This window comes from Eumetopias jubatus, unplaced genomic scaffold (genome assembly GCF_037043125.1).
Source record: "Eumetopias jubatus isolate StellerSeaLion01/CBP00866 unplaced genomic scaffold, mEumJub1_p1.0 scaffold_16, whole genome shotgun sequence".
Taxonomy (NCBI): Eukaryota; Metazoa; Chordata; class Mammalia; order Carnivora; family Otariidae; genus Eumetopias; species Eumetopias jubatus.
Window position 1 is genome coordinate 27,310,945 of NW_028274822.1, and position 24,298 is coordinate 27,335,242.

A 24,298-nucleotide genomic window follows, 5' to 3' on the forward strand; every position below is an offset into this window, starting at 1 on the left:
CAGGGGATCCAGGGAGTCTCTCAACTACCCCTTTCACATACATGGTGCCTGAAATTCCATCTTTATTTGTGAATTCATAAGAGTATGCATCTTTGAGAATTCGTACTTAAATACAAATGATTCTAGGTGGGGGAACCATATTATATTATGTCTCACATTAGCATGAAGTCATTTATCTTAGAAGTAGAAACTGAGTTAGAGAATTGTAAAGACGAATGGGCCCTTGGGGGATCATTTAGCTCAGTGGTTTTCAAAATATGCTTCAGCAAAGCCCTTGCATTTTTATAATGGTACTTCTGGGCTGCCATTCAGGCCAAGAAGTGCAGGAGGGGAGGATGGAGGGCACGGAGCACCGCTGTGCTTCAAAGCCAGGTTTCCACGCTGGAGAAAGTTTTAAAAACCACAACTCTCTTTTATTTTATGGGTTCAAAGTCCAAGATTGCCACTAGGTTAATGTAGCCTGAATTCAGAGGGCTGGTCAGTGGCAGAGCAGGGCCTACAATTCCGGATTCTGCCCCTGAGGGCTGTGCTCTCCACCATTCTGTGCTTCCCTCGGTGAGTTGCAGATGTGTGTTAAGGAGATGGGATGGTGAGACTCAAGATGGGTAAGTTTTGATAGGAGGAGAGCGAAGGGGGCAGATCCAGGTCTGGGCTTCAGTGGGGATGCCACAGAGTTATGGGCAGTAGACAGTCCTGGGCACTTGGAGTAGTCAGGGCTGATGGGGATGAGGGAGGCTGCTGAGGACACCTGACCCCCTTCACAAATCTGTTGAGACTCAACATTTATGAAATCTCTCTATCTCGGGCCATTGCAAATAATGCTGTTTATCTTAGAGTTGTATAGCTTTATGGTTTACAAAATGCTTTTATAATTTCACATTTGATCTTCAAAAACAACTACTTTGAGGGCTAGATATTATATTTTCCAGTTTCCATGTGAGGATACCAGTGGGTTAGAGAAGGCAGGTGTCTCTCCTGAGCTCCTAGGGCTGTGACCTAAAGCATGTCTCCTCTGACTCCCCTTCCTGAGCTCCTTCCCACCATCCTGTAACATCTCCCCACCCCCACACTGGCAACTACTTTCCCCAGCCTGTCTCTGTCTTTGCAGCCAGACACCAAGGCATTCAGACGTAAACATAATCTGTGTCCACACTTGTAATTTGGCTGACCTGTTGCCTGGCTTCTTTCTTGTACCGCAAGCTTGGTGAGTACAGTCGTAGGTGCTGCTGTCAGTGAACCAATAACGTGTGTATGTCTGGGGAAATGGGCAGGAGACAGGGCCACAGGTGATCCTCTTCATGGTTCTGAAACAACATTTCTGGGACATTGGAGGGGCATCTTTTCTCACTCTCTCGTTTGTCTGTCATCAACACTAATCAATGACAGCAATGGTACGCCATCAAAAGGAAGAAAGGAAATGTAAGTGAACAAGTGCTGCTCTTGATGATGTTGGGTTGACTCTCCAACATCCATTCCATCTCCAACTGTGTAAGCAGCTATGTGGTTTCTGGGATTGACCCTGGCTCCTGGGAAGGGTTCTTTAGTAGACTAAACCAACTAGGATAATACCCTGCCGTTGTCAGTGACTGGTTCAGGAATGCAGTATAACCCGGTCAGTGCATGGCATCCCTCTGGTGATTATTATTGATCCTAGGTTGGAGGAGTCTCTCTCTCTCTTTCTCTCTCCTGCTATCCTCCCAATTACTAATGGCAGCTCTCATATAACCATGAGGACAGCCACTCTTAAAAAGAAGCCTATACTTTAGATGGTAGAGCAGAGGATGGGAAGAACCTGGGTTCTAGAAAGATTGATTAGCCAGTTGCAGAGCTCACCCCACCTCCAGTTTTTCTGATATGTGGGATAATACATTTCTTTATGGTCTTTGTTACTTTAGCCAAAAGATCTAACTGACACGATGACCTTTAGAACACAAGAATTTATTGTCTCCAGAAGTGAGATGGCATCTCACCAAGCAACCCATATTTGTGCTCAGGAGTCCCTGGTGACCAGGGGCCTATGTTTATGAAAGAGATGGTCCAGGTTAGGGGGAACTTTCTGCATGGAAATGTCATCCCATGATCTCCAAGCTGTACTTCAAGGGTAATTGAATCTGTGCAAACATGTTGACGGTGGAACAGATTAACATGTTATAATTTATCAGGCCTTCGTAGACATCCTGCCCAAACACAGGGGAATGCCTTTCACGGTGATTCTCTAGTTCAGTGGAGTCGGACTTTTGCATGGGGCTCTGCAAATCACATGGTGTGGCTCTGGGCGGAGAAGCAAACTGTAATCTGTGGACCAACTCTGGTCACACTCCTGTGTTTCCTTATTGTTTATTCTTTCACATTACAACAGCAGAGCTGTGTGCAACAGCGACTGTATGGCTCACAAAGCCCTTTCAGGTTGCTGACCCCTGGTATACAGCACTGTCCACTCGGCCCGTAAGTAGTGGCCATCTGGGCAAATCCACAACATAGCCAGGTGAGGGCTGTCGTACCAGTGACCACGCTTGTGAACAATGATCGGTTATCAGGGTGTTTGGGCAGAATACATCAATCCTGTTGTTCTTCCAGTGTAAGTACTGATGTGGTTGGATGATGATAAATTTCCCTTAGACACAAATCCTGTTTCCACTAATCCCTATTTATAAAACCAGGTATGTATTCCTCTAGAAAACCCCTCCCTGTTAGACTGCACCGGGAATGTCTGAGGATGTGGTTAAGGTGATGGTCACCCATAGGTCACCCATAGGTCTCTTCACACGGCTCTGCGTGTGGTTCTAATAGGACATCACCTCTACTACAGGCACTAGGATATAAATGAAAGCTATCAGAGCCTTTCCCAAGGGCAGGGTTTTCAAAGGGAGGAAGAAGAGAGTGTTTTTGCACCAGGAACCTGTGGAGCAGAGGGAACCTCAGAAAGTGGCAAAAAGGGTGTCCTGGAGACACGCTCTGCGATTGTACCAGTGTGCAGTGGTCCGGCCCTAACCACACTTCACCAATTTCCATGAACACCAAATAAGAGGGCCGATGAAGCACTTCATACAGCGACAGTGTTCATATATGAGGCAGTAAGCCCGTGCCTGCTCCCCTGGAAGGCGGCAGAGAATTCCTTCTCAAGTTGGCACAACAATGAGAAGAGTGGTGGGGCTGCCTGCCCCTGGGTAGGGGTGTGTGTGATGCTGCAGCGGTGGGGAGGGGTCTGGTGCTGTCAGCGAAAAGAGAGCTAGGCTGTCACGCCCATGCCTTTTCAGGCATTTCTCCCTCCAGCCGCTCTCTACCAACCTGGAGGTTGATTTACCCAAAATGCAAATCTGATCATATTATTCTCCTACTTAAAATCTTGCAATAGTTCCGTGGATAAAATCCCGACTCCTGTGCTCCGGCTCCTGCCCACTCCTCCAGCCTCATCTCTCCAGCCACCCTGAGCCCAGTGGGCCACGTGTCCCACTGCCAGGCTTTGTCCGCATTGCCCCTGCCCCAGTCCTTGACCTGGCGAATCATCCTTCCCCGGCACAATTCGGGTCAAAGGCTACCTCGTCTGAACCCCTTCCTTGCCATTCAGCTCCCTACCCACCTCCCCAGCCTGCCACCCCCCATTTGGGTTAGCGGCTTACTTGCCCTACTAGAGGGTACTGTCTGTCTTCTTCACTGCCACCTAAATTCCTTTAAGGGCACTGACTGTGACTTACAGATTCTCATTTCCTTGGCATGTCACGTAATATCTAGCACATAGTAGACACTCGCACCACAGGCACTGAAAGCCTGGCCTTTGAGAACCTAGGACAGAGGCTAAGTGACACATACTTTGCTGTGGCCATGGTGTTAGGACCGGGAATCTCCTCTGGTGTTTTAGAAATGGATGATCATAGTGGGACACACATCCCTTTTCTCTTTTCAGGTACCCAGGGAACATTAAACTTTTCTAAGCAGCTGTGTTCCCAGGGCATTCTTTTGAGGTTTTGGCATTATACAGACCACCAACAAAACATGTCGAGGAGCCTGCACTAGACTGGAAATGAAAAACATTCTCTCAGCTGAATTTTTCAGAGCTCCTCCTCGGAGGGCAGAACCTGATCCCAGGGTTTCTACCCCAGGACTTGGCCTCGAGGGTGAGTAAAGAAGATACCGTGTCATCTAAACATGTCCCGAGTGACCTCATGATAAAGCGTGTAGCTGTTTCTGGCTCCCTGTGGGAGTGTGACATCCCCAAGGGGGAAATGAGCCTTTTCTGCTCTTCGATGCAGGAGCTATTGTGTATTAATACCAAGAAGCCTGTCTCTGCCTTTGGAAACCGACTGGACCCATCAGGGCAGATACAGCAGAGGAATCCCCAGGGGGTGGTGCTAGGACCAAAGGAAGTGTCTCTCAGGTTGGAGATGTGAAGGCCATAATGTGACTTCATAGCCTTGTTCAGGATTATTTAATACGTTATTCTGAACACACCTCGTACATTGTAAGGGAAGTGAGCACAGGGTTTAAATTCTAGTGCTATTCTATAATAATAACTTAATAAAAACCAGTAGGCTCCAGTGTCTGCAGCTGACCGAGCAATGGTGAACCCCAGTTCTCTAGATTCTGAGATTATCACTGGGCACTTTTGCTCAGTGGCTGCAAGACACCCTCAGCACAGACAAAGTGTCCCCAAATCAGGAATCAGCCTCTTGGAGCCTGCCTTGTTAACACAAATATAAAGAGGCATAAGAACAGCATGTACTTATCACAAACTCCGTGAACACATGGGTGGAATGTCACTTACATAACCTGGCAGGTTGCAGTTGTGCCGTAATGTTACAAACCCTGGCTTTCTTAAACCAGCAGAAATCTCTAAGGCCTTCTTTTAAAAAAAGGAGTCTTTCCGTTTCCTACTGGAGACAATGCTCACAGCATGAGTAATGCCCATCAGTTATCAGTAATTTAGCAGATTGTGCCAGTGTTGACATTTGTTCTTGGCTTAATTGTGCGTGCGTGTGTGTTTTAAACAATGATGCAGCTGTCCCCATTGCTGGCAATTAGGATATAAAAATGGTGTTCACTGAATCTGGCATAGTGATCAGCTATCCATGTGTTTACTCTTTTGTTTGCAAGGCCTTCCGAGTGTTTGCTGCAATTCCACAATCAGAATATAGATTTGGCCTAAAATGGAACCTAGATCCATATATTAATAGCAACAACAGGGACTGCGGACCTCCTTGTTTCAAGATCTTTGGTCTCTGACTCCACCGCCGACGCTTGTATCTGAGTGTATGTTAAAGGTACCTCCCAACTTGATACCAAGATGGTCGGATTTAAGACACTGTTAGGATTAGGAGAGCCCTGTCAGCAGAGGTGCGCTGGACTATTGCTGATCGTTTGCACGGTATCAAGTGATCCAAACACATCGCACATAGAAGACTACCCCAGAGTTCCCAGCTGTGGCCAAAGTCGGCATCAGCCCTCACTGCAGATTCCTGCAGGCCACCTGGCCATCAGGGAGAGTCCGCACCCAGCATTAAGTAATTCCTTTCTCTGGACTCTTTTGGCTCTTAGCTTGGTGGGGTTTTCGCTATTAGATTAGCCGGTTAATGTTAGCATCAGCTGGGGTGTGGACCAATTCCCATTAGGTCATGGCAGGTTTGAATCAAATACCTATGAAAAGAAAAACCTGGCCCTTTGGAAAACTGTTTGGAAGGAATCACTAAAGCTGAGCCTTCTGTGACCCAGCAATTTCACTTCTAAATACAGCTACCCACAGACAAGCATGCGTGTATTCACCGAAAGACGCACACGGGAAGGCTCGTGGGGGGCAGCTCTCCGGGGGTCCGTCAACAGTACAGTGGGTAAGTAGGCTGTGTCACAGTCCAGCCATGACATACGATACAGAAATAAGATCGAACAGACTAGAATGGTATCTGTAAACTCTCTAAACCATAGTATGCGAAGTATTCGTTTTCTGGCACTGGGAAACACATGGCCAAACCAATTCAGTGGCTGAAAACAACATAGGCTTTTACCAGCTCGCAGTGGCGTAGGTCTTAAATCTCGCTTCTCCTCGGAGGGCCTCACAGGCCAGGAGCTCAGGACCCTCTTCCCAGTTCATTCAGGTTGTGGCGGAATTCAGGGTCTTTCTTATGATTGGAGGACTGACGTCCCCCATTTCCTTGTGGCCTGTGAGCCAGGAGCCAGTCTTGGCTCTCAGAGGCCGTCAAGAGCTCTTGCCATGTGGAACCCTCTGTCACCAAAGCCAACAGGGAAGAGCTTCCCTCGAGTCCATCTGTCTCATGCTTCAAAATCTCTGTCACCAGGAAGAGCTTAGTCCCTTGTAAAGGCTCATGTGATCAGTCCCACTGAGAATAGTCTCCCTTAAAGCCAACTGATTTGGGCCTTAATTACATCCCACCATCCCTTTACAGCAGCACCTAGACTGATGGTCGATTGAATAACTGGGAGAAAGTGCGAGTACCAGAGAGGATGAGGAATCTCAGGGGATTCTCTAAGAATCTTAGAATTCTTCCTACCATACACAACGACATGGAGGGACCTTCCAACTGATGGTGAGTGAAAGAAATCAGACATGAAAGAATATATAAGGTATGATTCTGTTTGTATAAAATGCAAGAACGGGAAGCACTGATCTTTGGGGTTAAAAGTCAGAATAATGGTTACTCTTGAGTACATAGTAACTGGAAAGGATCCGGAGAGGGGTCTTGCGGGGGGCGGGGGGGACTGATAATGTTTTTGTTTCTTGATCTGTGTGCTGGTTACATGAGTGTGTTCAGCTTGTGGAAACTCAGCAAGCTGTACGTTTTTAGAATAATTTAGATTTCTTATTTTAAAATAGATTCGTTTTGTTTTTCCAAGGCACTATGCGTTCAAAGACAGCTATCAGAGAGGGTACTTGATGGGGGTGGGGAATCAGCAGGAAAAGAAAGGAAATGAGAGTGCTTCCCCAGCAGTGATGGGGATGGTACCTCATGACCTCTGCAGGGGAGGACCAAAGAAGTGAAAAATTAGACTCTGTCAACTTGGACTGCTGTGCAGGACCCGCCACATAATGTGTGTGGTCCAGTGCAAAGCAAAATGCAGGGCCTCCTAGTTCAAAAATTATTATTTTTTTAAAGATTTTATTTAATGTATTTATTTGACACAGAGAGAGGAGGAGAGAGCAAGCCCAAGCAGGGGGAGTGGCAAGCAGGGGAGAAGCAGGCTCCCTGCTGAGCAAGGAGCCCGATGCGGGGCTTGATCCCAGGACCCTGGGATCATGACCTGAGCTGAAGGCAGCCGCTCAACCGACTGAGCCACCCAGGCGCCCCTAGTTCAAAAATTATTAAGAAGTTAAAGACAGCAAGAGTGGAACATTAAGCCAAGGGTAGGGGTGCGGGTGGGGCACTGGTCCCCCACCCGTGAAGCCAGCCCTGCCTCTCTGGGGGAAAATGCCACATCTCCCATTCCAAACACTTCTTGCTAGGTGAGTTACTTTGGCCAACCAGAGCTTTGGTCCTTTTGATTGTAAAGTGGGTTAGCTAGAGGCTAGCAGGCACTAATTCAATTAATATATGCAAGAGCAAGCACTTTTTGATGTGTAAGACACCAAATAAATATAGGGATTGAATGGGCCATCTAAATGTTTATATGTTCTTTCTTTAATTGACCTCATAGATATTTTGGTACATAAACTCTTTACAGATAGGACAGGTTCCACTGCCTCCTTGTGCATTAACACGAATTCCAAGCTTATTGGTGAATCCCTAATCATGAGATTTGCCTCCCTGTTCTTGGTCTTTCCAGCTCGAAGAGCAAACTACTAAAGGGTAAGGCCAGAGCATTGGAGACTGGACGCTTCCTCATCAAAGTCACTTTTTCTTGCTGCGATTAGAGTTTCAGTCTAGTTGGGAGCCGAATCCTTGCCCGGACTCCAGAACCTTCCCAGCGGTTGTGGGGCCCTGGGAAGGGGCGCCCAGAAATCATCCAGCGAGGGCTCCATGGTGAACGCCGCGGGCACGTGACTCTCCAGGCCTCGGGAGACTGCGGTGTCGGGATGACAGGGCTGGCACCTGGCTTTCAGAGCGGGGGTTTAGGAAAAGGGGAGCACATTTAGGGACTTGGATTTCTGAAGAGGCGCGACTTCTGTGTTTATTTTCCCTGGCGTGCCCTCTGAAGCACAAACCTTTCCAGACTTGCTGACTTACTAAAGCTTTTGGGGACCGTGGTACCCTAAGGCGGCCGGCCGCCTGACCTAAGATTTATGAGCGGCTCCAAGGATGAGACAAGGTCCCAGTGTCTCGGTGACAACAAGGTCTTTGACGAACAGCCGCGGGCTGCAGCTGGGGAAAGAGAGGAGGCCTAGGGTCGGGGTGTAGAGCCTCTGGATTTTCTCCCTGCAGAGTGGTGCCCGGGGCGCAGGCGGGCAGCCCCGCAGGCCATCAGCATGCAGGAGCCGCGCGCGCCGTCCTTGAAGGGTTGCCCGCTGACCTTGCTCCGCTTTCTCCGGAGAAATCTCCCGAGCGCGAGGACGCGGTCACCGCGGTGACTCAGTGCCCTGCGCGCCGCAAGCAAACGCTCCCTTCCAGCATGCCCAGCTCCGCAGCCGCGGCTTCCCCTTCCTGCCCCCTTTTTTAATTCCACGATTCAAACCCGGCGTTTTCCGCTCCACCCCTCCCCCTCTCCACCGCCCGCCAGGCATTCGCCAGCCTGTCCGGGTGTTTGGTCCCCCCCACCTCCCATCTGCAGAACTGAAGGCTAACCTTCGCGCTGCCTCGCTGCGGGCCCGAGGATCGGACGTGGCCCGCCCGCGGCCGGGCACCGCGCTGGGCGACCGCGATCCGGCGCCCGACCGGAGGGGGCGGTGCGCCGCGCTCTGTGCTGCTCGGGCGGACGGCGCCCGGGCCCGACTCCCCATTGGTCATCACCTCGGCGGGGAGGGGCCGCCCCGGGCCTGGGGCACCTGGAGTCGCCTCTCCGCAGGGAAATCCGCGGCTGCCGGGCACGGGCGCCCAGAGGTAAAGGCGTCCGGAGGGAAGGCCCGGGGCCGCGGCCGAGCTCTCGGCCACCGGGTCTGCCCTGCCCGCCGCTCCGGCGCCGGCCACGCTCGGATGCCCCCTGCGCCCGCCCCGCCAGGCGGAAACTTTGCCCCGCCAAGTCCCCCGCCCGCCTAACAGCGCCTAGAGGCGCCTGGTCGACCGCGCGCCCCGCCGGGGCCCCGAAATCCCGCGCGTGATTGCGGGGGCCCCCCGGCGTCCGGCGCCCGCCGCGCCCCGCCGTGCGCGTGCGGCCGCCAGGATGCGCTACGCAGACCCCTCGGCGAACCGGGATTTGTTGGGGAACCGAACTTTACTCTTCATTTTCATCTGCGCCTTCGCCTTGGTGACCTTGCTGCAACAGATCTTGTACGGCAGAAACTATATCAAGAGGTAAGAAAGTCCGAGCGCGGGTGGGGGTGCACGGAGCTCGCGGGCGAGCCCCCAGGTGGCGGCCACAGCGTCGTCCCCGGAGTGAGTGACCCCGGGGTCGGCACTTTGGCCGCGAGCACCGCCGCGTTAGGTTTGGGTCCTGGCCCTCCGAAGCGCATCTCTCCTCCCAGCGGCAGCAGAGAGCCTGCCCTGCGTGGGCCGGAGGGGCCCGACAACTTTGTTCTCTTGTGAAAATGAGGGACAGCTTGGAATTCCGAGCGGCCACGCTGTTGACAAATCCATCTGAACGCCCCGAGGGGCCACAGGGGTCAGATGGGTGTCCCCCAAATCTACAGTGCCATGGCCGTTTGGTTGGAGGGGAGGCTTCCGGGAGTGGAGGGCTCAAAACCGGATAGGATTACCCTGTGAGTTCTGAACTCCTGTGGGGGCTCTTGGGGGAAGAGCATCCCCCCAACCCCAGGAGCGCCAGGTTAGGTGGGGAGTGATAGTGGGCTGGGGCTGCGACAGGGATCGTCAATTTTCATGAACCAGTAACCACTGGATGTGTGAAACTCACAACCTGATCCGTCCTGAAACAGATGGTTCTCTCTCATGCTTACCCAGAAGGTCAGAGCTGCAGCAGGAGTTAACTCTCCCCTCGTTGGGCTCTCTTCCTCCACCACCACCCACCCCCCCCCCCGCCCCCATCCACCGCCAACTCTGTTGGAAGAAGGAGCAGTAGGAGCTGTCACAGCCCGGGTCCCTGTGTATGCGAAAATCCCAGCTGTTTTGTTCTCCTGGCGAGGAGAGACGCCTTCGGGGTACTCTGCCCGTTTCAGAGCTTGGGGATAGCGGTTACCGCAGGATACTCCCACCTCAGAGCGACCCTTTCGGAAATAGCTTATCTCTCCTTTTGCCTGGAGGTTTGTTCTTTGTTGCAGTTAGGCTACTTCCCTTTTCCCCCCTTCCCTCCCTTCCCCCCCCCCCCCCCCCAGAGCTGGGGAGTATGAGGCCCCTTGCCTGGAACATTTGTTTTTTAGCCAGCCACAGCCCCTGACCTCCCCAGACAGCATTCTTCCCTGGGGGAGGGCAGCTGATGAGCTTTGCATGGTGCTGGTGGCTTTAAAGGACATTTTCGGGGTCTCCTGGCTGGCTTGGGTCTGCCTCCCCTTCTGGCTACTGCCGTGCCTCCAAGATAACCCCATGCAAGGACTGCTGGGCCCCTGCTGGCTTCCACCTGCTGCACTTGTTACCTCCTCAGCAGGTGACTCTGGGTTCCTGCACCCTGTTGGCACCTACTCAGCACTGCTGGGGCTGCTGGGGTCCCTGCTGCCTTGTCAACAGTGGGAAAACATCAGTACCCATGCTCAGCGCCAGCTCATCTACTAACTGCTTTGCTCTAGCAAGCCCTCCCTGGTCTTGCGTGGATGTGCGAGCTGCCCAGAGTTCAGCGGCCATGCAAGTTGCCTCCCATCCTCCCTCACATATAGATCCTGACTCCCTGAATCTCAGATGACTCCTCTCAGGCCTCACTCTAGGGACATGGGTTAATCCAGTCAAGCAAGCAGAACTGGCCTATACTTGATCCTGGAAAGTTGCTGTGGGGGTCTGTGAGGAGGCAGATGATGTGGTCCTGGTGTTCAGGAGGCTTGAGATCTCTTTGGGGAAACAGAATGACTGCAGAGGAGATAGTTAAGTAGTAAGTGTTAACTTGTCTGAGGAAGGAGGTACCAATGGGCTGGAGTAGTTAGGGAAGACTGCCTGGAGGAGGTAGAACCTGAGTGGGCCCTTGAAGGAAGGGTGAGATTTAGATGGGTGTGTGTGCGGGGAACGTGTGAACTGAAGAGTGTGTGAGCAAAGGTGCAGAGATGGGGCACCACCTCCTTTCCCCCTCCCATGCCCAGACTACCCACTCATGCATTCACCTGTCTTGTTTCGTATACATACAATCATAATGAACTGACTTGATGTGATTATTGGTCTGTGTCCTGTCTAGAAATACCTCACACTTGAGTGTTCCCCAAGCAGAGATCTTGGGACAGCCTCATGAGAATCGCCTGCAGGGCCACTGATATGCAGGTGCTTGGGCTCAGAACTGGACTGTCTGGGGATAGATCCAGTACGTGCTTGTTACCAGGTGCCCACATGGTTCCTAACAAGCTCCCCCTGCTGCTCTAGACCCACAGTTCTCAAGGGAGAACAATGTTACCCCCAGGTGATATCTGGAAACATTTTTGGTTGTCACACTGGGAGAGGAGAGTGCTACTGGTGTCTTATGGATAGAGGCCAGGGATGCTGCTGAAGATTGCACAGTGCACCATCTGCTTCCCACAGGAAAGCGTTATCCAGCCCTAAATATCAATAGGGCTGAAGTGGAGAAACCCTGCTCTGGACCGAAAGCTCCAGGAGGCAGGGATTCACTCTATTTTGGTGCCACCTGCACCCTGAGCACCAAATATGATGCCTGGCATGTAGTAAGCTCTCAATAAATATTGGATAATGAGGAAATGATTAAAAGTGGTGTGTGTGTATGTGTGCGTGTGCCCACGTGCGCCCAGCGTAACTGGAAGACACAGTGAAGAAATGGATCCAACTGGTATAAGGGAGAACGTGGAGAATGGGGACAGATGGAATGTTGGGTGAGCAGCTTTAGTGAGGTGCTTTGTGGATGGGGAAGGACAGGTTGAACTGGGTTCATTCAGTCATAGGGAGCCACATGTGGTCTTTGAGCAGGGTAATGATATGATAAAAGCCTCCGGGGATGGAAGGTTATTTGGGCTTTGTAAGGAGAGGTTAGCGATGGGGAGAGGCTGGGAGGCTCTTGTTACAGCCTGGTACAAAGTGAGGAGAATCTGGTGTGGAGGGCAGATCCACTTTGGACGTTGGGGGTTCCTGAAGGCTGCCATTCTTCGTTTCCGTTCTGAGCTGGGCTGATGATGTATTCAGCAAAGCCTCCATTGTTTCCCACCTTACAAAGAGCTCAGGGGCGCAAAGGTGACAAGCTATTTCAGTGAGAATTCGGGACAGACTTCACCAGAAGGGAGTGGGGGATGTGAGTTGGTATGTGTTCTTTCCTTGGCCCCTGGTCTCTGCCTGTGCTGTGCTGTGGCCACTTCTGGGGGTGCCCGTTGGAGCGATCAGGACTCTGGGGCCCATCTTGCAAACACCTCCGGTGCTCAGAAGGGGAGAAGGTGGGCAGTGCAGATGGCTCAGGGGGCATAGTGTCTGTGGAGAATGTGCACACTCTGGACTGGGAAGAGAGAGCATGAGACAAAGCTGCGAAGTTTGCTGTTGATGTTCTTGGCTTCCTCCTGCCTGCGCTTTGTTGAACACATACTTAATGAAGATTTGCTCTATGCTGAACACCACGCTAAGTGCTGAGGAGAGTCGTGTGGCAGGCGGACACAGTCCACGGTCTCCGGGGAGCTTGCAGTCTATTAGGAAGACAGAAAGGCACGTAATACGTACATAAGCCAAATTGGAGGTGTGAGCAAGAGCTTCCAGAAATGAGGAGGGAGCCGTAGTGGATCAGGATGGCTTCAAGGTGCATGGAGGCATTTGAAGGGGGTCTTGAAGAAAGGAAAATGATCCGTAGGCATGGGGGAGGAGGAAGGAAAGGGGTTGAAAGCCAGCTTGAATAAAGATAGCAAAGTGCAGGGGAGAGCTAAGTAATTCTGCATGACTCAGATATCACAGCTGTGTAGCTGGGGGCAAGGTGAGGCAGGCAGGGCCTGATTATGGAGAATCGAGTAGGAAATGTGTGAGAAGAAGCATGTCTGGAGGGAAGAGGGTAACAAATTTAAGTCTGGATCTGTTAGGACACTCACTGCAAGGAGATCCACATGGAGCTATCCAGCAGCTCCTTGGAAATGAGCTCTGGAACTGTGGGCGGAGAAGAGCCAGGCTAGCAATGCAGATTATTTAGTTACCATCAAAATCAGTGTTTTCCCAACTTTTATAATTGTTAGCCACAGTAAGAACTGTGTTATACCCAGGGATCTAGAACACACTCATACACATCTGAAACAGGCACAGTAAGAACTGTGTTATACCCAGGGATCTAGAACACACTCACATACACATCTGAAACAGCCATTTTGTGAAACAATGTTTGGCCTTATTATAAGAAATGTGCTTTTAATATTTTCTATTCCACTTAATTTACAAAATAAATTCAGCCTTAAAAAGGAAGGGAAATCTGATACATAACATGGATGAATCTTTTTTTTTCTCAACATGGATGAATCCTGAAGACATTATGCTACAATAAACCGGACACAAAATGACGGATATTCTATGGTTCTACTTACATGAGGCACCTGGATTAATCAGTTCATAGGGACAGAAAGTAGAATGGTGGTTGCCAGGGGCTGGAGGTAGGGTGGGAGGTTAGTGTTTAATGGGGACAGAGTTTCAGTTCGGGAAGATGAAAACGTCTTGGAGACGGATGGTGGTGATGGCTGCATAATGGATTGACTACACTTAATGCCACTGAACTGTAGACTTAAAAATAGTTAAAACAGTAAATTTCTGTTATGTATATTTTACCACAATACAAAAGTTGAAGAAATTCTCGGGGTAAACCACCAAGTTGATTTTATAACTTGTTGGTTTGAAACCCTTAGTTAGAAAAACACTGGTCCCGGGCTCCTGGGTGGCTCATTCGGTTGAGCGACTGCCTTCGGCTCAGGTCATGATCCTGGAGTCCTGGGATCGAGTCCTGCATCGGGCTCCCTGCTCGGCGGGGAGTCTGCTTCTCCCTCTGACCCTCATCTCTCTTTAAAAATCTTTAAAGATTTTATTTATTTATTTGAGAGAGAATGAGATAGAGAGAGAGCACGAGAGGGGAGAGGGTCAGAGGGAGAAGCAGACTCCCCACCGAGCAGGGAGCCCGATGCGGGACTCGATCCCGGGACTCCAGGATCATGACCTGAGCCGAAGACAGTCGCTCAACCGACTGAGCCACCCAGGCGCCCCAATAAATAAAATCCTTAAAAAAAGAAAGAAAGAAAAACACTGGTCCCCGTGATGAGGTTGGATGAGATCACCCAGGAGAGAGCAGAGTGAGGATGATGAAGCCCGGGGCACAAAGGAGAGCCTTAAGGACTGCCTGCATCTAAGGGTCCAGAGAGGAGAGCTGGCTCTGGAAACTGAGGCTGCAGAGAGGTAGAGGGGAACGGGTGTTAAGGAAACCAAGGCATAATGGTGCCAAGCAGAGAGCGACGGTCACCCGTGACACCCACTGCAGAGGGATCAGGTAGGATAAGACCTACCTGGATTTGGCTATATGGGCAAGGACAGTTCTGGGGGGCGGGGGCGATGGGTCCAAAGAAGGATTTTCTCGAATCAGGGGCATGGAATTTGTACCGTCTTCCTTTAGGCCCTCCACTGCCCCCAAGCTCCTTTGTTAGTGCTAAAAATCTTCACATGAACTTGCATCCCTAAGAGTGCAGAGGACTAAAAGTACTTACACTTTAACAGAGGGGCAGGGAAAGGGCAGTAGGTTTTTGTTGTTGTTGTTGTTTCTCTGTTAGTTAGAAAGGTCACTGTAGATTTTGTTTTTACAATCTGGTCTCAACCTGCCTTTTAAACTTAATCTCAGAGGAAGACCAGATAGGCGTGGGCCTCGCATGTCCTCTTTTTATGTCTTTCAATGACATTTTGTAATTCTTCGTAAAGAATTTGAACATTGCTAGGCTTATTTCTAGCCACATAGTTTTTACTGCTATTGTAAAAATTTATTTTTAAAAATTAAATTTTCTAAACATTTGTATATACACAAATGTATATTCTAAAGTATACATACGTATATATATGTAGTATATACAGTATTTGTATAGCATTTGTAGCTAGTATATAGAAATAAATCTGATCTTCTTGTAGATAGATTTTATAACCAGCAACCTGGATAGTATATACATAATGACAATAATTTGTCTGTAGAATCTTCTGGGATTTCTGCATAGACTTTTTTTTTTCTTTTATCACAACCCTGTACTTTAATTATTTTTCTTGTCTCATTGAGCTGGCTAGGACCTTTGATATAAGGTTCAATAAAAATGTCATCGTGAATATCCTGGCCTTAATCCTGATTTTTTTTTCTTTTTTAACTCTCTTTTAAAATAGCTTTATCCAAATATACAATTAAATGACTTTTGGTATATTCACACCATTGTGCATCCATCACCACAATCAATTTTAAAACATTTTCATTATCCCGAAAAGAAACTGTACTCCTTAACCATCATCCCCCAGGACTCCCATTTCTCCTAGCTGTAGGGATGCACACATACGCTAGTGTATCTTCTGTCTCCATAGGTTTGTCTGTTCTGGACATTTCATACAAATGGAATCATATGATATGTGGTCCAGTATGACTTTCATCTTTCATTAAGTGTGATGTTTTCAAGGTTCATCCACGTTATGGCATGTGTCAGTACTTCCTTCCTTTCTTTTTTTTTTTTTTAAGATTTATTTATTTATTTGAGAGAGAGCACCTGAACACGAGTGAGGGGAGGGGCAGAGAATCTCCAGCAGACCCCGTGCTAAGTGTGGAGCCTGACATGGGGCTTGATCTCAAGACCTTGAGGTCGTGACCTGGGCTGAAATTAAGAGTTGGCTGCTTAACCGACTGAGCCACCCAGGTGCCCCAATACTTCATTTCTTTTTGTTGATGAATAATATTCCATTTATAAATATACGACATTTTATCTGTCTGTTCTTCAGTGGTGGAAACTGGGTTCTTGTTTTCACTATTACAAATAATGCTGTGATGAGGATTTGTGTCCAAGTTTCTGTGTGGACATGCATTTTCATTTTTCTTTCTTTAAAGATTTTATTTTATTATTTATTTGAGAGAAAGAGAATGAGAGATAGCACGAGAGGGAAGAGAGTCAGAGGGAGAAGCAGACTCCCTGCTGAGCAGGGAGCCCGATGCGGGACTCGATCCCGGGACTCCAGGATCATGACCTGAGCCGAAGGCAGTTGCTTAACCAACTGAGCCACCCACGTGCCCCATTTTCATTTTTCTTGGGTATATACCTGCAAGTGGGATTGCTGGCTCATATGGTAACTCTACATTTTACCATTTGAGGAATTGCCACACTCTTTTCCAAAGTGGTTATGCCATTTTATACTCCCTCCATGCAGTGCATAAGGGTTCCAATTTTTCCATATTTTTAAAAAACACTCATTTTTATCTGTCCTTTTGGTCATAGCCATCTTGGTGGTTTTGAAGTGGTATTCCATTGTGGGTTTGATTTTGTATTTCTCTGATAACTAATGATGTAGAACATACTTTCATGTGCTTATTTGCCATTTGTATGTTTCCTTTGGAGAAATGCCTATTCACATCCTTTGCCCATTTTTAAATTGGATGATTTGTCTTTCCGTGATTGAGTTGTGAGAGTTCTTTATAGCTTCTAAATATATTGATTTGCAAACATTTCTCTTATTCTAGGGGTTGTCTTTTTACTTTCTTGATGATATCCTTTGAAAATGTTTAATTTTGATCAATTCTTATTCATATATATATATATATATATATATATAGTTGTTGGTTGCTTGTGCTTTAGGTGCTGTATCTATTAAATCATTGCCTATGTACACTGCTCAGTGTCACAAAGATTAGCCCCTGTGTTTTCTTCTAAGAGTTTTAGAATTGTAGCTCTTATGTTGAAGTCTTTGCTCCATTTTGAGTTATTTTTTGTATATTGTATGATTAAACCTGACTTTAAGGAGAATTATAGTACAAGTGTCTGCTTAAGTTTTTGTTTTTGTTTTTTGTAGATAACCTCTAAGAGATTAAGACTCCCTTGTGGAGTATGCTAACAAGTTTTGTTTACTTGTCTTACCGTGTTTGGATATTCATTTTATCAGATGCTTTTTCTACTGCTCTTGGATAATATGTAGTTTTTTGCCTTTAATCTTTTGATGTGATAAATTACATTAATAGGTGTTAAACTTATAATTTGGGGGATGAACCCAGCTTGTTTATGGTGTATTATTTATTTTCTGTGATGGGAGATTTTGTTGGCCGGTATTTTTATTTAAGATATTATATCTCATGTTAGTGAATGATATTGGCATGTCATTTTCTTATAGAATGCTGTCTCTGTCTGGTCTTAAAACCAGTCTTGTAAAAAGAGTTGGGAACATTCCTTCTTTATTCTGTGGGATGATTTATGCAGGTCTGAGATCATCTATTCTTTGAAAGTTTGGTAGAACTCACCTGTACAGCCATCCACACCTAATGTTTTTCTTGGGGGAAGACTGTAAGTTGCTAATTCCGTTTCCTTCCTGGTTAAGATGATTTCTTCAACCACACAGGAGCAGAGGTTGGGTCTGTTTTGTTCTGCCTTTTGTAGAGCAGACTCTCCTCTATGCTCTTCCCTCCAGCCTTGCTCTCCTGCGCACGGAGGGTGCAGATCTGGGCTGCCTGCATGTGGCTGGTGCAGGCCTGAGACCTGAGGATATGAAACTGGGTCAAGAAAAAGCACAGCCTGACTCCGTGCTGTATCTGAAGTTGCATTGGAAGGCTCTCCTCATGCAACCAACCCTCCTTCTCTTCGACTGCCCTGAGAAACAGGCACAGCCCAGGAGATAGGACCACAGGGGTGGGAGGGTCTATCCAGGGGCTGGTTCTGGAGGGGGGCAGGTGCCTCATGGGGACCTGGTGGAAATGGATGGTTCCCCAGAGAGGAGAAGGGATGCTGAGCTGACCGGCACCAGGGTGTGTGCTGGGCCGGCAGGATGACCTTGTTTGGCTGATCAGAGCAAGCTTGTCTTGAGCATCTGACGCAGGGCTGGGATTAGGGTGAGGGAAGCCTGGCACCCAGGGGACAAGACTCGAGGAGGCCTCCCTCTCAGGGGTCTGCCCTGCACCTGCGTGAGCCTGGGAGGGTAGGGCCCTGGGAGCCTTGCTTGCTTCCGTCCAGTCCTGACCCTGACCCTGACCCAGGCTGCACTTGGTTGTCTGTCAGCTGCCTATCCCTGCCCCACATGTCCTCCAGGGATGCAGTGCTGCCCTCTCACACTTCTCCCTACCCCTCTCTTGGTCCCGTTCTTTTCTTTTTGACATCTGTACTTTTCAGGGAAATTGGACCTCTTAGAGGTCTTAGCATCTCTTCTGTGACTTATCCAGGCCCACTTACTTCTCCTCTAATACCCTCTGATCCAGAACTTCCCAAGTTTAGCCCTTAACCCTATGTATAGGGACCCCTGTCCCCTCCCTACCACACACGGGTGAAGGATTTATCAGGTAATGATATTAATTATTAACATTCCTTAAGGGTTCATGAGCCAGGCTCTGACCTAAGGAGATAGTCCTAACTGAGGATTCTTTCATTTAATCCTTACAAGAGTCCTGTTAAACAGGTACAATCATCCTCATTTAATACTCACTCAGAGAGGTGAGTAACTTGTATAAGGTCACATAGCTTGCAAGATCCTTAAAAAGACGTTTTATCCATCTCTGAATTCCCAGGACCTAGCACAGTGCCTGACATTAATTGCTGAATGAATGGATGCATACAAAGGGAACCTCTAGGGGTGCTTGGGTGGCTCAGTCCGTCAAGCATCTGACTCTTGATTTCTGCTCAGGTCATGATCTCAGGGTGGTGAGATCCAGCCCCACGTCGGGCTCCAAAAGTCTGCTTGTCTCTCTCCCTCTGCTCACTGCCCAGCTGTCTCTCTAAACAAACAAACAAACAAACAAATCTTTTTTTTGAAAAAAGGAACCCCTAAACTTTTCCTAATAATTATCAAATAGCAATTAAATGCGCACTCAGCTTTGTACTGGGGCGGGGGGGGGAGAGGGGATGTTACTAAAAATTATTAGCTATGATGCATATTCTTAAGGAACTTAGAGCACACATAAAGAGACAAACATGAAAAACATGTAAAACTGTATAAATAAACTTGCAGTTGTGTGGCATAGGTGATAAAGCTCGTAGGGTTCAAAGGAGATAGCAGTTGGGTGATGAGTAGCCTGGCAGGAGCTGATGTGGGCTTTGGAGAGCTAGTTTATTTCAGGGGGTGATTCTGGGGGACAGGCTGGGGTGTTGAGGCTGCAGGTGCAGGGGGTGGCAGTCATGGAAGGCTTTTGAATTTCTTTTTATTCCCTGGTGCTTGGTGAGGCGGATGGCCTCCCTCTAGGATCTCAGTTTAGTGTTCTGCAATGTGAGAGAATGAGCAGGAGGGCTGTTCTCTTTCCCAGCTCTGAGGAGGGGGGCTGGCCCTTCAGCACAAAGGCTCGGGTCAGGCTTTGCCGGTCCTGTCTGTGAGGGGGCGCACAGGTCCTGCAGGCACGGGAGATGGGAAAGAGGCTGGTAAGCCAGGGGATGGGGGCGGGACTGCCAAGGTTATTGGGAGAATAAAATGCATTCGCGCTCACTCCAGCCTGAGATGGTACCCGATTTGTGTTGCTCCTGTTGAGCCTCTGAGTAAAGGAAAACAAGCCCCCCCCCCCGCCCCCCAGTACACCAGTTCTCCACTCTTCCCCGGGCCATCAGGCTGAGGATCAGTATTTCTGGGATCAACACCGCTCTTTCCCCAGAAATAAACCACAGCCCCCCCAGAAGAAGGCTTACAGGACTCAAGACTCCCCCAGTGTTTTCTCTTTTCTCAGTGTCAGGCTGGGTTGCTATCCTGACACCAGTTCATCACTCTGGGCCCTCTTCCCCCAGCCAGTGCTTGCAGAGCAGATGTTCCCACCCCTGTGGCCTCCCACCCAGTGCCCTCCAGCTGGTGGAGGTGCCATTCTGCACATCTAGTCCCAGCCTCCTCCTGGTTAAGTTTCACTAATTGGTTCATTCATTCATTCATTCGTTTGTTCATCAGCAAGCATAACTCACAGGCCCTTTATGTACCAGACCTTTGGTGTCCAATATAATAGGCACTCGCCATGTGTGGCTATGGAACACTGGAAACATGACTAGTCTAAACTGAGATGTGCTGTAAGTATAAAATACACACTAGATTTCAAAGACATAATATGAAAAAAGATGTAACCTATCCCATTAATTTTTCAACTAGCAATAATCACACCACGGATAAACCTCATTGATTATATGTTGAAATGACAATATTTTGGATGTGTTAGGTTAAATAAAATATATTATTAAAATTCATTTCACCTTTTTTTTTTTACTTCTTAGAAACCTTTTTATTTTGAGAATTGTAGATTCACATACTGTTGCAAGAAATAATACAGAGAGAATCTGCATACCTTCCTCCTGTTTGCCCAGATGGCAACATCTTTCAAAATTATAGTACAATATTACAGCCAGGAAATTCACATCCATACAATCCATCCACCTTACTCAAATTTCCCTAGTTTTACGTACACTCATTTGTGTGTCTGTGTATAGCTAGTTCTATGGAATTTTATGATGTTTGATATTTTTTATTTTTATTTTTTTTATAATGTGGCTACCAGAACATTCTAGATGACATCTGTGGCTCCTGGTGTATTTCTGTTGGATAATACTGCCCTAGTCTCTGGTTGCCAAGATGTATGAAACAGGCTTCCTCTCAAGGAGCCCTTCGGAGAGAAGGACCAAGCACTTGTGAAAAGTTGACAAACTCTCCTACATACTAAGTGCCAAGTGTGCTGGGGTTCCAGGACAGAGAGACTCCTAGAGCCTCAGACAACGTGGAAGCCTGTGTCTTAAATGGAGAAAGGAGGGTACTCGTTTGACACAGAGTGGGGGCTTCAGTCCTGCCCACCTGGCTCCCTGTTCCTCAACCCCACCCTCTGCCATGTCCCCTCCCTCCTCTGCAGTCACAAAGGGTACCCCAGGGCCCCGCAGAGCCAAGCTGGGGAACTGCGGGCCCAGGCTGAGCATCTGAACGGAGTCTTGAAGGAAGAGTAAGTTCCTGCCCTGGAGGATTAGAGAGGGAACTCAAGTGTATTGTCGGGTAGGACTGCTGTCACAGGACCACGAACTGGGTGGCTTCAACAGAAAGTTGCTGTCATGCAGTTCTGGAGGCCGGACATCTGGGACGAAGGTGTCAGCAGGGTCGGTCCCTTCAGAGGGCTGTGAGGGAGAATCTGTTCCATGTCTGCCCTGCAGCTTCTGCTGGTTTGCCTGTAATCTTTGGCCCTCCTTGGCTCGTAGATCTCTCCCTTCATCTTCACTTGGCATTCTCCCTGTGTACGTGCCCATGTCCAAATTTCCCCTCTTTATAAAGACACCAGTCGGTCATATTGGAGTAGCCGCCCCCCCCACTTCAGCATGACCTCATCCTAATTTAATGAATTAACTCTGCAGTGACCCTATTTCACAGGTAATAGGGGTGAGGATGTCAACATAGGAATTTTGGAGGGACACAATTCAACCCATCGGAGTCGTAGGAACGAGCAGAAGCAAAGGCTGGGGCAGGAATGAAATGATTGGAGAAGTTCAGCTGGACGGGGTTCCCCAGGTTTGGGGGAGAGGGTTGTTAGTTAGCGTGGGCTGCTAACATCGGAGAGTTGGGGACGTGTCCTAAGATGGAGAAGATAGAATTAGTGGGTGCTCTTAAAGGAGAGTGGTTGGAGTGAATGCATGCATGAGTGTTTGAGGGCCCCCTGTGTCCACATCACCCCACTGCCCTCCAAGGAGGCAGGGGGTCCCCACTCTGCTCGCTGTAGTCCGCCGGTGGGGGTCTTAGTGCCGGAGGACAGACGAAGACTGTGTGCGCAGCCCCAGCCCCTCCCTCACCCTGTGCTCCTGCTGCAGCAGCCTCTCTGGAAGGGGAGGTCTGGAGCGCCGGCCCAGGGAGCGCGACGTTTGGATGTGGGCCTGGGGGGCCCAGGCTCCTCTGCGGTGCATAGACTGGGGGTGGCAAGGTGGTCTCACAATTGTGCCTGGAGCTTGTCTGGTTTCTCTCTCTGGACCCCTCCCACGGCTGGGTGTCCCCGTGTGTACCCCCGTGTGTACCCTTGCCCCAGCACTGTCAGTACGGAGACCCCTGGGCCCTGGCCCAGCCGTTCCTTAGCCAGAAGCCTCTGCAGAGCCATGGAAGGTCTTAGAATCCAGGAGCCTCTGTCTGCTCCCTGGGGCTATGGGTTCCAGGCCTGGGGGCTCTCAAGGAGGCCAAACCTCTGCCACCTCTGGGCAGTGCTTGTAGGGAGGACAGCCCCCCCCCAACTCCTCTCCTCCCTCAGGAAGCCCCCACCTTACAGCAGCTTTTCTGTGGCCCCACATGAAAGTCCCCACAGGGATGAATCCACTTCCCTTTCCCCCTGAGGTTCTTCTGGGGGGAAGGTTACCATCCGGCCCTTCACAGAGAAATACCGTGAGTCACTAGTGAGTGAGGAGCGGGGACGGGCAAAGGAACTTGTGGAACCTGGTAATTATGCCCATTAATCTCGCTGAAAAGGCTTCCCAGCTGGCAGGCACTTCCACTTGCATCTGGGTGGGAAGGTCTTGGCACCTTCTCAGAGAGGCCTTTTCTGACCAGATCCTTCTGGAGACCCAGAGCGGGGGGAGGTAGGGGAGGGCCTGGCGCTCGCAGACTCCCTGGTGGCCTGGCGGAGTTCTTGGCTCCTCAGGAGATGACGTGGTCCCACCTCCCTCTTAGATGGCTTTGAGGGAGCACAGCAAGGTGACGCTGCTTCTCTCGGCCCATGCCCTGTCACCTGCCACCTGCCCTGGCTCAGTCCCAACTACAAAGACCCTCTTGCCAGCCCCGGAAGAAGCCATCACACCCCTCAGGGCCAGCACAGGTGCCAGTGCTGGAACATTCTTCCTCGGGAGCCACCTGCTGCCTCATCACCCACTTCCTGTCCTGCTCCATGTCACCCTCTCAGAGAGGCCCCCTGGCCACCCAGTGTGGACCAGCACCCCTCACCACCCCAAACTCCTCATCCCCCTCGCTGCCCTTTCTTTTTCCCACAGCGCTTGTCGGCATCTACACGTGTCACCTGTTAGCTTATTGTCACTGTATCTGTCTCCCTCTGGTAGCAGTTAAGTGTCCTTGGGGCAGAGTTTTTTTTGGTTGGTTCATTGTTGAACCCCAGCACCCAGCCTGGCAGGGCTGTTCAATAAATATAGAATAATATAATAAATATTTGAAATATATCTACCTATATAATAAAATAAAAATAGCTTGAAGATAAAGGAAAAATGTCCTCAGTCAGTTGTGAAGTACGACACAAGCAACTTGCTGATGAATGATGGAAAAGTGGTAATACCTTTTATTTCACGAACTTGGTGTGAAAGGAAGAGTTCATTTCCTTTTCTTCTTTTAACTGAGCTTTATCCACCAGCTGGTGGGAAACTGAGTCTCTCATCCTTGAGGGGCCTTCCATCCACCCTCCTCCCCCCACTACCCCAGGTTTGTGTGGAACAAAGCAGCTGGGGGGCTCCCAGGGCCACCCCGGCCTTGGTCAGTCTGCTCACTGCTCTCTGGAGGCTCCTGGAGCCCTGGGTCCAGCCTCCTGGGGTGCCCCAAGCTGTGGTCTTTCTGAGGCTCCCCTGTCTGTTTAGAGGGGGATGTGGTGGGGGAACCCCAAAGCAGGAAGCTGGCTTCCTGGACTTGAGGCATCTTCTGCCAGCTACCCCTCCTAGACCCGAAGGCGGTTTGCTCCCCTCCTGGCTGCCTAGCACAGTTTCTTCAGGGAGCTGGGAAGCTTTCAGCCCCCACAACACACAGGGTCCTAAAGTAAGAGAATAAAAAGCCCAGCTCCCTTCTTGGAATAAATAATTCAATAGATTATCCTCCCACGAAAGTTAAGTACTGATGTTTTCTGAATGACTTTCTTCTTTTATTATTTTTTTCCACATGGAGTCAACTCAAGGTTAGCCTTAGCCTCACAATGATAACACGTTGGGCATTTCTGTTCCCGTTGCTTGCTTTGCCTGTGGGCGAGGGGGAGGGAAAGGGGTAGTCACGGGCTCTGGGCACGCACTCCCCCAGGCTTCCTCGGTGGGCGCCCCTTG

General features: G+C 49.3%; 1 protein-coding gene across 3 annotated transcripts in view; it reads left to right on the forward strand.

Moving 5' to 3' along the window:
• Positions 1–9,261: 9,261 nt before the first annotated feature.
• ST8SIA5 (ST8 alpha-N-acetyl-neuraminide alpha-2,8-sialyltransferase 5) overlaps positions 9,262–24,298 on the forward strand; it is a 51,207-nt gene continuing 36,170 nt past the window's right edge. For all 3 annotated transcript variants that reach the window (XM_028098379.2, XM_028098380.2, XM_028098381.2), the window contains exon 1: positions 9,262–9,392. In XM_028098379.2, coding sequence (XP_027954180.1) covers positions 9,262–9,392 — 131 coding nt within the window. The remainder of the gene's footprint in view (positions 9,393–24,298) is intronic.